The sequence below is a fragment of the Pollachius pollachius genome, assembly GCF_949987615.1.
Source record: "Pollachius pollachius genome assembly, chromosome: 1".
Lineage (NCBI taxonomy): Eukaryota > Metazoa > Chordata > Actinopteri > Gadiformes > Gadidae > Pollachius > Pollachius pollachius.
The window spans coordinates 10,970,542-10,985,477 of record NC_136934.1 but is presented as its reverse complement, the minus strand read 5'-3'; the positions used below and the strand labels follow the sequence as shown (position 1 = coordinate 10,985,477).

At 45.5% G+C, this 14,936-nt stretch overlaps 1 protein-coding gene across 1 annotated transcript in view; it reads right to left on the bottom strand.

Annotated features, from left to right (window-relative positions):
* cacna1ba (calcium channel, voltage-dependent, N type, alpha 1B subunit, a) overlaps positions 1-13,628 on the bottom strand; it is a gene marked incomplete at both ends in the record, with an annotated part of 92,269 nt that extends 78,641 nt beyond the window's left edge. The window contains 3 exons of the mRNA XM_079752788.1: positions 10,288-10,427; positions 11,883-11,988; positions 13,366-13,628. Coding sequence (XP_079608914.1) covers positions 10,288-10,427; positions 11,883-11,988; positions 13,366-13,628 — 509 coding nt within the window. The remainder of the gene's footprint in view (positions 1-10,287; positions 10,428-11,882; positions 11,989-13,365) is intronic.
* Positions 13,629-14,936: the final 1,308 nt, after the last annotated feature.

Genomic DNA, 14,936 nt, shown 5'->3' with positions numbered 1-14,936 from the left:
TTGTTTAAAGAATGTCATTTTCTATCACCAAGCGAGAAGCTCTGCTCATGGAGTGTAAGCTATTAAGAAATTATGACGAATAAATATTTGCCTGGCATTTTCCCTATCCACCTGAAATGTAAACTATTGTTTTCATTGCGGTTTTGTTTGAAAACCTAAAGCAGAGGATATAAACCAGAAGCATCGCCATAGAAACACTGATCTCATCAGAAACAAACAGAGAGATTGAGGGGGAGAGATGGAGAGAGAGAGACAGAGAGAGAGACAGAGAGAGACAGAGAGGCAGTGATATGAGCAAGGAAGAGAGATAGTGAGGGCGAGTGAGTCAAGCACTTTGTTTCTGCAATGTTTTCTTTGTCCTCTCCAGTCTAGACAACGTGCCGGTGTGAAAGACCTTTTAATTCACCTGACAAACGGGCCACTTCATCTCCACACAAACCACCAGGCTACCGGGAGTCAGTTCTCCTGCTACCGGGACTTCAGAGCTCCCAGGAGAGGGGCGGCCGTAGGCTTTCGAGGCAACGCCTGTGGTCCTGATGCTGATCTCGTCCTTATCTGCATCCCCATTCTGACTGGATTGTGAATGCGCGCGTGAAATTCCCATACCCCTGCAGTCTGCTCGAGTCAAGCCCTGAGCCATAGAAACCCTTCGTTGGTCTCCATGGCAACCATCCGTTTCCAGAGGGTGGGGGTCGGTGAGAGAGGGGAGGGGTGTGTGTGTGTGTGTGGGGGGGGGTGGTGTTGCATGGATTTCAACTTGATAAAGGACCTTTAATAATGCAGCATATATGATGCAGCACTTAGTCAATCACGAAGTGTGGATGTGAACAATAAAATGTTTTCCTTTTTCTCATTGCAGAGGACCCTATTAAAACTGATGTGGCACTAGGTTATATATCACCAGGTTATATATATCACTAATACAGATATAGCGTATATGGATCAGACTACCAATCTGCTTTGATTATATTGTGCTGATATATCAGAACAATATAATCCAAGCAGATAGGTAGTCTGAACCATTTTCTATTAAAAACAAAACAAGCATTTTGACAGACAGACGACACACAGCCAGACAGAGAAACAGACAGCCGCACAGACGGAAGGACGGATGGATGGACAGAGAAACATACACAAAAATACACAAAAAGATAGAAGCATAGATACACACCCCTTCATAAGCTAACTCTCCTCTCCATCTCTTCTCATCTCCTCCTCTCATCACCACTCCTCCTCTCATCACCACTCCTCTATCTCAGCCCCTCTCCCTCCTCTACATCTCTGCAGCTTGTGTATTGCTCAAGAGCCTACCCTACCCTAGCCTAGCCTACCCTAAAATGCATGGGTCAGCCTATGAGTAACCGGGAGCACCCAGTGAGCTTAGGGAACATGCTAAAGGGCTAAGACTAATCACTGTTAGGGCCACCAATAACACCTGAGTGGAAGGAGCTCAGTGTCAGAGGTCAACCCGCTCTAAACGCATCGGTGATAGACCCGGGTCTTACAGTAAGGTCGCACCAAACACACACACACACACACACAAATATACAGGCGCACACACACAAGCACATTTGCATGCACAAAAACACACACACGCACACAAACAAACACACACATACACACGCACACATGTACATAACACAAAAAGAGAGCTTTCTTTGGTACAATCAAATATGAATATTTTTGTGCAACAAGTAAAGAAGGAAGAAAAAGCAATACAATGGGCTTAGCAAGGGAAGAAAGCCAAATAAGAACTGTATTCTAAAAATAAGAAAGGGAAAACATTTGGGAGGATGAATTAAACAAAGAAAAGTGTACTCAAATGCCCTTATCTTTATCGCTAGAGTATTTTAAATCTACACACCTGGTTGAATAGGATCGCTTCCAGAAAATCGCTGACTCTAAACTAATGAGCAGGCATCACCAACAGATATGGAGAACAAGTTTGTTGCTGATGTTTCCTCAGAACAACACGACTACCTCGATCTACCTCGATCAGTTTGAGTGTAACTCAAACTGTCTGTCTGTCTGTCTGTCTGTCCGTCTGTCCGTCTGTTTGTCTGTCTTTATGTCTTTATGTCTATCCGTCTGTCTGTTTGCCCGCTTGTCTGTCTCTCTGGCTGTCCATCTGACTGACTGTCTGAATGTCTGTCTGTCTATCTGACTGACTGTATGTCTGTCAGTCAATAAGCAGTTCTAAGATCTGCCCTCTGATCAATCCTCTTTATTCCACTGATTAATTTGATTAACTATGCCGCCATGGCCATTCTCAACATGCTTACATTCTGACTCCGCCCTCATGCAATACATGCTCACATTTTGACCACGACCACATGCAAAAAACACATCCAAGTAAACACACACACACACACAAAATTACAAACACACACAGACACACTCTATCACACACACACATACACACACACACACACACACACACACACACACACACACACACACACACACACACACACACACACTAACACAGAAACACACGCACAGGGTAACATAAAGGTACTGTGCCATCAGTAGTGTGTGTTTGTGTGTGTGTGTTACTGCCCGGTGGCCATGTTATAGATGCTGATTTAACTTCATTGAGGAGTTTCCCTGACTCAGTAATGCCTGAGGCTAGAAGCACATCGATATCTGAACCATAATGTAAGTCCATTAGTTTATGGGAGCCCTAAAAGAGGAGATTCAAATGCCCCCTTCATGGGATAATGTAGAGATGGCTGGGCATAACAGCATCATTAGTAATCATTATGCATCTTAAGATATAAATACTTCTAGGATAATGTATGTAATGTGTAATAAGGGAAAATAGAGCTGCTGCATCTGGTCCTCCTCCCTCTATCATTACCTATCCAACTGCTCTTATTCATCCACACTGAAGCCTCATCAATCATTCATCTGTTTCCTCCACTGTTGACGAGATGACAAACGTGCGTGCGTGCATGCGTGCGTGCGTGCGTGCGTGTGTGTGTGTTAGCTAAGGAGTGGCCCCTGGCTTGGTCCTAGGGGTCCAGAGTTCCAGTGTATTCCTCGTTATAAACAACCTCAGCACCTGAATATGGCAGAGGCTGAGCGTTGAATACCTGAGCACCATCACAGCAAACTGGGGCACCAATAGCTAGGCCCTTTAGCACAGATATGGAATTGACTCAGCATGGTACAATGGGTCATCCACAATACATGTTACATTTGTCAAATGTAACATGTAACAAAAAATCTCTGTTTCAACATAATTCCAATCCATATGTTGATGTAAATCAAGCAAAAAATTAAACAGTCAAAATCAGAATTTTGGATGACAAAAATGTTCTCACAAACTTAAACTACTGTAACTGTAGTGCATTCTATTTCCTGTGTGTTAGAGCAGAGGTAAAATATAATAATAGAAAGACGGCATGTTTATCGATAAGATATAATATACTATGAACAGCATGTTACTATGGTATGCTTATGGTAAAGAACCTGCTGTCACTGCAGGGAGAGAGAGAGAGAGAGAGAGAGAGAGAGAAAGAGAGAGAGAGAGAAGAGAGAGAGAGAGAGAGAGAGAGAGAGAGAGAGAGAGAGAGAGAGAACACAGAGAGAAGAGAGCGAACAGAGAGACAAGGAACAGAGAGACAGAGAGAGACAGAGAGACAGAGCGACATACAGAGAGAGGGGAGATTCTTCTCAACAAATCACAAAGCTTTTACACAACACGTAGGCATCCCTGTTATCTTAATAAATCAATATTCTGGTTGCTAAGGATATGGCCCTCAGCTGCAGGGAGTCTTGGAGTGGCCCGACTGTACACACTACATGCTACAGAGCACGTGCACAGTACACGTCATACACACTGGGACTTTCTGAGGCACAACTTCACAATTTGGCTGGCTCAGATTTGTTCCAGTACACTGCTATTTGATATTTAGTAATCAAGCAGACTCTCTTATGCAAAGTTACTTGCAATGAATACGGCTATGTCATTAAGGAGCCGGTAAGGGTTAGGGGGCATCTTGTGCACGAGGCCTACAGGTTAGACTTTAGACATTGGGGTTAGAACCTAGAACCTTTCAGCTGGGAGTCAGCACCCTAATCAACCGATTATTGTGCCCCTATGTGTGTTTACTTTCTTGCACCCGCACACACACACACACACACACACACACACACACACACACACACACACACACACACACACACACACACACACACACACACACACACACACACACACACACACACACACACACACACACAAACACATGGGATAGGCATCTTGCTCAAGGTTCTCTCTCTTTACTTGGTTGGCATTGGGAAACCAACCATCAACCTTCCACTTTCCAGAACATCGTAAGCCAAAAACATGGACCTGCTAAGGTGTTTGTTCAGGGCGGCACCTCTCCCACGGCAGCACACATTATGATGGAGGAGTCAGTTTTTTTACTAAGTGCGGGGTATGGATTTTCCCATCAGAGCCGGGGAGTGTTGAGGTTACCTTAGCCAGGCAAGAGTGGATCCCAACACACACACTGATCACACCGGCGGCGGCTACAGCTACATGGATTTATAAAAAGGAGGGCCCTTTATAAAAAGGAGGGTAGTTTCTTAAACAAATGGGACAGGACCCATACCCAGCTGGAGGTGAGGCTGCAGCTTGAGAACGCCCAGAAAGAGCATGCTTGAATCAGCAGAAGATCTGTGTTTCCGGTGTGCCCTGGGTTCTTTGAGGTGTGTGGTGCTGGGGTCCCATGGATATAGATCTATAATTTTTGGGTCCTGAGATGAGAATGTTTACAACCTTCTTCTGAAGCAAAGGGATGCTGAAGCTGGGCTACATGGACATTGACAGGGTGTAGAGGATTTTCCAGCTGAGCTACATGGATACTGGCAGGGGGGGGGGTCTGTTGTAGAGGATGTGGCCACAAAATATACTCCCCCTGGGGTGGAGAAGAGATGGGAACACAGGCATCCAGATTGCTGGAGGAAATGCAACCACAGAAAACAAATAAACACAAACACACCCCCAGCCACACACACACACACACACACACACACACACACACACACACACACACACAGAGAACCAACACACCTACACAATAACACTCAAAAAACGGTATTCTCTTTTGGATTAAAGCTGATTGCTTGCGAATTTCTGCTGGAATGAGGTTTTAAAAGAAGATGATGGTCGACTTCTACAGCTATAACAAACACAGATTTGAAAATTAGACATTTGATAAAAGGGAATAAAATTTTTCATGATAAGCAATGGGTTGTTTCTATTGCCTGAACAGTTATAACTGTTTTTTAAATACAGTTTACTAAAACCATATATTTGTTTTTTTAAATCAAATTTACCCACTGTTACCAATAAATGTAATTGAGGGTGTTACCTACAAGGCAAACCAACCAAGAGTATAAATTGGTATTGACCCTCTTTAAGATTGTAATAATGACATCAACTCTGCAGTATTGACTGATGCTCTTTTAAATGACAGTGACGACTCCAGCAACTCCACACACAAACACAGAGCACATCCAACACACACATCGCACAGCAACAATCTATGACATCAAACCATGACATCGCAAACAGCGACAGACATCTCAGAAACGTTCAGCGGCTTTGCGTCAATAATATTATAGAATCGTACTCAAGAAGATGAGATGAGATGAGATAAGAAGCGATAAGATACGATAAGAAAGTACTTAATTGATTCAGCAACTTAATGGGATTGATGAACATGAAATGTGCAAACTGAGTCGAGAAGAAGAGAGCTTCGATGTTTTTTCCTGAAAGAGTTGGTTTTCAAAACACACACAACACTCTCCACAAGACTTGTTTCCAATTGGAAACCGAAATGAAACAGTGTGTCTTTATCATAGTCCCAGGACCTCCTTCCCCACATCGCTGCTATGAAGAGGAGGACCTCTATTCCCTCTGCGATAGGATCGATAGCTTGTATTGATCTGGACGGGAGCACCAGGGGTGACAGATATATGGTCGAATTAGTGTCTACCTGGGTCTTGTAGCAGATGGACATACAGTGGGGCAAAAAAGTATTTAGTCAGCCACCAATTGTGCAAGTTCTCCCACTTAAAAAGATGAGAGAGGCCTGTAATTTTCATCATAGGTATACCCCAGCTATGAGAGACAAAATGAAAAAAAAAAATCTAGAAAATCACATTGTCTGATTTTTAAAGAATTTATTTGCAAATTATGGTGGAAAATAAGTATTTGGTCAATAACAAAAGGTCATCTCAATACTTTGTTACATGCCCTTTGTTGGCAATGACAGAGGTCAAACGTTTTCTGCAAGTCTTTACAAGGTTTTCACACACTGCTGCTGGTATTTTGGCCCATTCCTCCATGCAGATCTCCTCTAGAGCAATGATGTTTTTGGGCCTTCGCTGGGCAACACAGACTTTCAACTCCCTCCAAAGATTTTCTATGGGGTTGAGATCTGGAGACTGGCTAGGCCACTCCAGGACCTTGAAATGCTTCTTACGAAGCCACTCCTTCGTTGCCCGGGCGGTGTGTTTGGGGTCATTGTCATGCTGAAAGACCCAGCCACGTTTCATCTTCAGTGCCCTTGCTGATGGAAGGAGGTTTTCACTCAAAATCTCACGATACATGGCCCCATTCATTCTTTCCGTCACACGGATCAGACGTCCTGGTCCCTTGGCAGAAAAACAGCCCCAAAGCATGATGTTTCCACCCCCATGCTTCACTGTAGGTATGGTGTTCTTTGGATGCAACTCAGCATTCTTTCTCCTCCAAACACGACGAGTTGAGTTTTTACCAAAAAGTTCTATTTTGGTTTCATCTGACCATATGACATTCTCCCAATCCTGTTCTGGATCATCCAAATGCTCTCTAGCAAACTTCAAATGGGCCCGGACATGCACTGGCTTTAGCAGGGGGACACGTCTGGCACTGCAGGATTTGAGTCCCTGGCGGCGTTGTGTGTTAGTGATGGTAGCCTTTGTTACTTTGGTCCCAGCTCTCTGGAGGTCATTCACTAGGTCCCCCCGTGTGGTTCTGGGATTTTTGTTCACCGTTCTTGTGATCATTTTGACCCCACAGGGTGAGATCTTGCGTGGAGCCCAAGATCGAGGGAGATTATCAGTGGTCTTGTATGTATTCCATTTCCTAATAATTGCTCCCACAGTTGATTTCTTCACACCAAGCTGCTTACCTATTGCAGATTCAGACTTCCCAGGCTGGTGCAGGTCTACAATTGTGTTTCTGGTGTCCTTTGACAGCTCTTTGGTCTTGGCCATAGTGGAGTTTGGAGTGTGACTGTTTGAGGTTGTGGACAGGTGTCTTTTATACTGATAAGGAGTTCAAACATGTGCCATTGATACAGGTAAACAGCCTCTTAAAGAAGAAGAAGTTACAGGTCTGTGACAGCCAGAAATCTTGCTGGTTTGTAGGTGACCAAATACTTATTTTCCACCATAATTTGCAAATAAATTCTTAAAAAATCAGACAATGTGATTTTCTGGATTTTTTTTTTCATTTTGTCTCTCATAGCTGAGGTTAATCTATGATGAAAATTACAGGCCTCTCTTGTCTTTTTAAGTGGGAGAACTTGCACAATTGGTGGCTGACTAAATACTTTTTTGCCCCACTGTATGTGTAGCGCTACACCGACCGCTCCACCACCGAGTGACGGATGACCCACACACACACACACACACCAGGGGCCAGGGGTCCCAGGAATCGATTGACGTTATTGGCTAATGGCGTTAGAATGAGACATGCCCCCTCGTTGGTCTGTCATACGTCCACATATCACAAGACGACAGAGTTATTGAGGTTGGGCGATGACCATATTGTGTGTGTATGTGTGTGTGTGTGTAGGTGTGTGTGCGTGTGTGTGTGTGTGTGTGTGTGTGTGTGTGTGTGAATGTGTGTGCTCTTACTAATCAGTGCTAATGGCTAAATGGAGCGTCTTGTGAGGAGCACATCCTGTAGGAAATGGACGCCTGATGCCAGTGATTTGCTGCACGAGTGTGTGTGTGTGTGCGTTTGTGTTTGTGTGTGTGTGTGTGTGTGTGTGTGTGTGTGTGTGTGTGTGTGTGTGTGGATGTTGTTTTGTGGATGGATGTGTGGATGTGTGGATGTGTGAATGTGTGAATGTGCGTGCGTGCGTGCGTGTGTGTGTGTGTCTGTGTGTGTGTGTTTGTGTGCGTGTGGATGTTGTTTTGTTTTGTGGGTGGATGTGTGGATGTGTGAATGTGTGAATGTGTGCGTGCGTGCGTGCGTGCGTGCATGTGTGTGTGTTTGTGTGTGTGTGTGTGTGCAGGTTTGTGCATGTAGTTGTGCCTCACCCAAACCATTACCGCCACCACACCCTAAACCTTCATGCACACACAAACATCATGTCCACTGCTGCACACCCTGAGCTGAGCAAAGACGCAGACCCGGCCATCGTAGCCGGAGTGGGTTGTGTGGAGAGCACTGGAGGCGATAAGAAGAGCAGAACGCTGTCCACCACCAGCTCCGTCCTCCAATCACCCCCCCGCTCACAATGTAATCAAGCCCGGGCTAGGGCCCCTCCCTGCCAGACAGGGGCCCCTCCCTTCTCCATGCGGTGTAAGACGATACGACAGCAGCGACGGTGTCACTGTGGCAGCACTCTCACAAGCCCTCAATACCCCCCCGCCTCAGGGAGCAGGAAGTGCTCGTACGCACACACACAGGCAGTCACGCATGCAGCCTACGTGGGTGCACGCCAAGAAGAAACGATGCAGCGAATATGGTAAAAGGGAGAGAGAGAGAGGGTTGAGGAAGAGAGAGAGAGATTTGGAGTTGACTGGTGAAGTCTTTTATTCATTCTTATTCAAAATCGCCTCTAACACACCCTTTGGTTTTCCCATCTCAGCCATGAGCTCAAACAGCAGGCCTCAGGTTAGCGACTAGTGTCCAGAGTGGAGAGAGAGAGGCTTTAGGAGAGAGGAGGAGAGAGCAAAGAAAGTGACTGTAGAGAAGAAAGGAGGGGAGAGAGAGAAGAGCGTTAGAGGGGAGCGAGGAGGGAGGAGGAGAGGAGAGAGGAGTGTGGAGAGAGGGTAAAGGAAGGGAGGTGAGAGAGTCTGACTAATTTCTGGAGGGGAAAGAGGAGAGAGGAGCGACTATTGACTGGAGAGGAGACAGGAGAATGGAGAGAGGAAATGGACTTGACTAGTGGCTGGAGAAGCAAGAGGAGATGGGAGAGAGGCGAGGAGTAACTAGTTAGTCACTGGAGAGGAGGAAGGAGAGAGAAGAGGGGAGAAGATTTGAGAGGCGAGGAGAGGAGAGAAGAGATGATAGGAGATAAGAGGAGAGAGTAGAGAGGAGTGGCTGAAGAGGAGGGGAGAGAGGAGAGAGACGAGTTGAGTGGCTGGAGAGGAGAGAGGGGAGAGGAGAAAAAACATGGAGGTCAGGACAGTGATGAGGTGGTGGCAGGGGGGGCCCACCTGTTTGTCACCCAGATACAACTGATGTAAACCCCTGTAGATGAGGCTGAAATAACTCAGAGCCACTAGGTGCTGTGTGGGGCCCTGGGGGGCGGTGGTAGGGGTCCCTTGGGTGCCTACCAAGGAACCTCACCTGCCGATCCCCTACCGCGAGGCCGCCCTCCCACCTTTCTTCCTCTCATCTCTCTTCCCCTCCCCTCCCATCCTCGCTCCGCCTACCTTCTCTCACCCATCTCATCTCTCCCCCTCCCCTTGTCCCTCCCTTCTGTGTGTGTGTGTCCTCTCATCTCTCCTCATCCCTTCCCTTGCTGCTAGACTCTACTCTGTCTCTGATGGCTTTCTGTCCCTCAAGTAACTAGAGACCGACAGCCATTAGAGACACAGTTGCTCCTTCATGAGTCTTGTTTGTTTTTTTCGGTTTGTACATTTACATGAGGGAGAATTTACACAAAGAGAACCTGTGTTTTGTTTGTGGGTAGAGTCACTCTGCAGCCAATACAAAAGGATCTCTTTTGGATTCAGCACATATCAATGTAAACAACAGTATCTGTGATCCACAAAATAACGCTGTATGCTGCATCTGCTCTGCTGCAGCCATTATAAATACAATCAACACACACACACACACAGACGCACACACAGTCACGCACCACACACACACACACATACAAACACAAACACATACACACACACACAAAACACAAACTTGTTTCCCCCCCCCCCACCCCACTATTCAGAGCTGATAGTTAGCTCCTAGCAGCTAACATGAGTTAGCATCCATACAAGCCTCAATCCCATAACAGATACCCGCTATCACGAGCAAGCGCTACTCACCCGGTTAGCACCACCACAAAGTCCATGACGTTCCAGCCGTTCCTCAGGTAGGATCCTTTGTGGAAGGCAAAGCCAAGAGCAATGATCTTGATGCCCGCCTCGAAGCAAAATATTCCAATAAAGTAGGGCTCTGTGTCATCCTGGGGGGGGGACAGACAGACTCAGCTTCATCATCATCATAATCAAAGCCATAATGATATATAAGCACCTTGACATATCTGCAGCTGTGAGAGCTTACAAGCATAAAATAAATTGGTACACAATAACACAACGACAAGCCCAATAGCAATAAAATAGCAAAGTGCAGGCGGGGTACAAGAACACAGTCCTCCTGGTCGATTTGTAGGTGCACAGTTTTGGATCATTACCACACACTTTACAGTTTACAATTCAGAAATTTAAAAACAAGACATTTCTATCCTATCCTATGTGGATTACGTTTTTTTCATTAAAGAGCAACTTTATAAACAACACAACCCCTTTCTTGAATTGTTTAGCTGAATAAATATTTTTGGCTAAACTATTTGCACACACCGATATCATATAGCTACCACACGAACTACCACATGTCTACCACAGTGTTCCCTGCCTGAGAAACAGCCTCAGTGGAGCTGACTGCCTTGATGAGAGGGGGATTCTTGTAGCGCTTAGTCATTATGACAAGATCCTTCGGAGGCTTACACACTGGATGGGGTGTGGGCGAGGTGAGGGAGGGGGAGGTAGGGGGAGCTGGAACCATGGGTAGGATGGATCAAAGCTGTTCAGCAGGGGTTCTGTCGCCCACTGAGCCATACAACAGAGATCCGCTCGTACAATCAATACCATAACACCAGCTTAAAAAAAGATGATCTATTACGATTTTATCCCAATTTCAACCCTATCTGGGTTTTGTTCCAATATTTCCAACATTTCTCACGTAATGCACCGCCTTCTATATCCTACAAGGTTCCCTTCACCCTCTCACTTCCTGTCATCATCACAGACTTCCTGTCTACATTAGTTTAACTAGATAAGAATAGGACAGCAGTGAAAGAGGAGGAGAGGGGGATGGAATAGAGAGAGAGAGAGAGAGAGAGAGAGTGAGAGAGATAGAGAGATATATAGAGAGAGCAATGGATAAATGTTGAGAGAGAGAGATGGAGGGACAGAAAGAGGGAAAGAGAAGAGAGACAGAGAGGTACGAGAGAGAGGAAGAGGAAGAAATTGACAAACAGTACGTTTACATTGAGAGGGAAACCCGGTGACACTAGATTACAGTCGTTAGGATAATTAGCATACTCATTAGCATACTCATTATGTTATGTATCATTACGTTTACTCCAGTACCCGGGTTACCCCACGGAGGCTAGGTGGATCGATGAAGAAACATATATAAGGAGAAAGAAGGGTATAGAGAGACAAAGAGAGACAGACAGAGGGATTAAGAGAGGGAGAGAGAGAGAGAGAGAGATAGAGAGATAGAGAGAGAGAGAGAGAGAGAGAGAGAGAGAGAGAGAGAGAGAGAGAGAGAGAGAGAGAGAGAGAGAGAGAGAGTGAAGGTAATAGAGAGAGAAAGACATATGGATAAATACAGAGCAAGTGTGGAGTCGACTGACCAGGCGTTCTGACAAGGGCGTCTTGTCACAGGCAGGCAGGTGCTGCTCCAGGGCCAGAACGATGCAGTTAGCGATGATGGTGGCCAGGATCATGTACTCAAATGGAGTGAGATGCCGTTAAGGAAGTCCCCAGGAAACACAGTGTGCTGGTATGTGCATGTTAACGGGGCCCTATTTTACCACCACATGTGATCACCTCTTGATTCACCATCACAATCGATTTCATAATCTTTCCTTTAGTGACATCACAAGTGGGAGTGTCCACCTGGTGGTAAAATATGCCCATTTTTTAACAGTTAGAATATGGATTTTTAATTGAAAAAATAATTGCCACTTTACAGCATTATAGCAAAGTTGTTTGAGAACAACTGAAAATTATCTGATTATTATTTAATTATTTGAAAATGTATCCTCAATAGAACAAGGACAATACATGTAAATGCTCACTCTTAGACAAACACACAAACACAACACTTACATTCTCTCTCTGCAGTCCTGCTGTTGTTTAATAAAACCACCACCCCGGGATCCCCTAGGGGGAGTGTGGGGGTTTGTCCGCGCATGTGTGCGTGCGTGTGAGTGGACATTGTGTAAGTGTGTTCGTGCGTGCGTGCGTGTGTGTGTGTGTGCTCACGTCTGTATTGAGTACGGATGTCTCAAACCAGTGGCCTAGCTAGAAAAGATGGGGTAGGTAACTTTGGAAAAACCAGCAAGAGTACTAAGCTAAACATTTTACCCAAACAAAAAATGCCACCCCTTCCTTCAGGCCTCCCCGAAACACACGACTAGCTCGCTAGCTATAGCAATAACTAGACTATGTTTAGCCTTCTGGAAAATACTCAATTTTTTTAATTTGAATTGGCAGAGCGTTTGATTTTGCTGTCAGGGTGAAACGAGACTTTCAACAAATAGGTCAAAAAAATGTTTCAAAAATAAATTGCTTACCTCATCTTCAATGTTAATTAATTACGAAAAACGCGTCCTCTCAAAACAGTAACACACATGTGAGTTTGGCGCTTATCTTGACTAATGTGAAAGTAGGCCTACATTGTGTAAGACCGAGTGTGTGAGGCCTACATGGAGGTGCACATGGAGCTCCACAGGTGGCGTTCACTCACCGCTTCATGTAGGTCTACACGTAGTGAACACACACGCACACAAACACGCAACAGGGGGGGAACCGCGCTAATAGATGTGTTTATCCTATTGGCTGATTAGAGTTGAGCACCATGGACAGCGCCGGGACGGTTACCAGTGAGGTTTTACACCTAATGAAAATACCGTTTTAAAGCGCAAAAAAATAAACAACATGTTGTAATCCAAAGTACCTTTCGCGCTTTATATGGTTATTCAACTTTCAAAATATGATTTTTGCGCTTTCAGCGGAAGTAACTCAACTTCAAAACATGTGTGATCTCGACCCATATACAATAATGTAACAATTATCAAACAAGCGGCCGGCAGTAAAGATAAGGAAGGATATGGCCACTCGGTAATCTTTTTGGCGTATTTTCGGATGAAATTATCCTCACTGAAGATGAAAAGGGAGCGGTTTACGGTGAGGCAGCTCTGTTTCACCGGGATTGGGTTGTATATAGCCATGGTCCGGGCTCTCTGTGCCATGGTCTGCTTGTACAACCGCAACCCTGGTGGCGGAGGGCCCGGCTGGCGACCCCCTCCTCGGCCGGGCCCCGGGGGACAACCCCCCCCATACCGGCTGGAAGGCTCGTCCTCGAAGCGAGTCATGGTAGGATAGCGCGGTGCTGCTGTAGAAATCAAAACTGAGACTAGCGAGGAAAGAGAGACGCATCACAACACAGCCAGGCGTCCCGGCTACAGGTTCCTCTGGGTGTGCGTAATGCCCTCAGGGTGTGCGTAATGTCCAGCGGAATATTCACACAATCAAAACACCGGGTATGTTCTGCACTCCTTAACATTCGTGTTGTATCTCCTCGCTGTTCTTGCTGTAGCTGTCCATGCTTTCAATGTCCCAGCCGCTGAGAAGACGCTGAGCCCAGCGCACAAAGTTTATATTTCCCAATTGTATGGTGCATCATATTCCCTGGGTATTGTTTTGGCTGTCTGCTGTTTGCTGGTTGGTTGGATGGATGGATGGATGGATGGGGTCTGCCGCACGCACCGCCGCTGCCCCGGCGAAGCCTCACCAACACTGACAATTCACAACGCACGGCTCTGTGGCAGCATTTCCCATCATGCGTGAACAACAGAGCAACACGACGGCTGCATCTACAACACTCTTCCGCACAACACTCAGAGAAAATACATGCAGAATCCTTTCGGGTGCACGCCTCGATTTACCGACTGCGATTTAAAAATTAAAAAAAGTCGCCCCCCTCTTTCGTGTTGCACATGAGACACACCTTAGTTTTTTTTTAATCTCGCCTCGTTTAATTTATTCCCGGAGAGTTAAAATATAGGTACGTCTTTCCGCAACCCTTCTTCCGCGAAATCTGTGTCGGTGTGAAACCACTTTCTCTCTCTCCTTGGGAAGCGACCACGTGACCATGGACAAGCCAGCCAGTGGCTGCACCTGTACCCTCTCTGTATCCATAGCAGCCGAGACATTGTGCGTGTCTGGGGGCGATCGGAAGGTGAAGGTGAGGCTTGTTTCTATGCAGCCTCTTGGCTGCATTATGAAATACCTAATTAAAGTCAAATAAGCCACCCAAATTTCAAATGCCAACATTACATTCAAATGACACACAGTGGTCTACATTCATTTATTTTATCGTCTCTTCTATGATGACTGCTCAGCCAAGGCAGGGTTTATTCAACACTTAAAGATGCTTATAATAAGATAAGAATGACAAGCAAAATACCAGGAGACAACCATAGGGAGGCATTTATAAAGTGCATTTAATTGCTTTATAAACAAAACCAGCTTCAATAAAAACAGAAATTACAGTTTATTCAACAACTTGTATAAACTGTGTCTTATTGCAATGGGAAACGCAAAGGTAGTCTCTTACGATCACTAGATGTTCCGTGATCGCATTCACATCATTTTAGTTAGCTTTCTATGTCATAGAACAG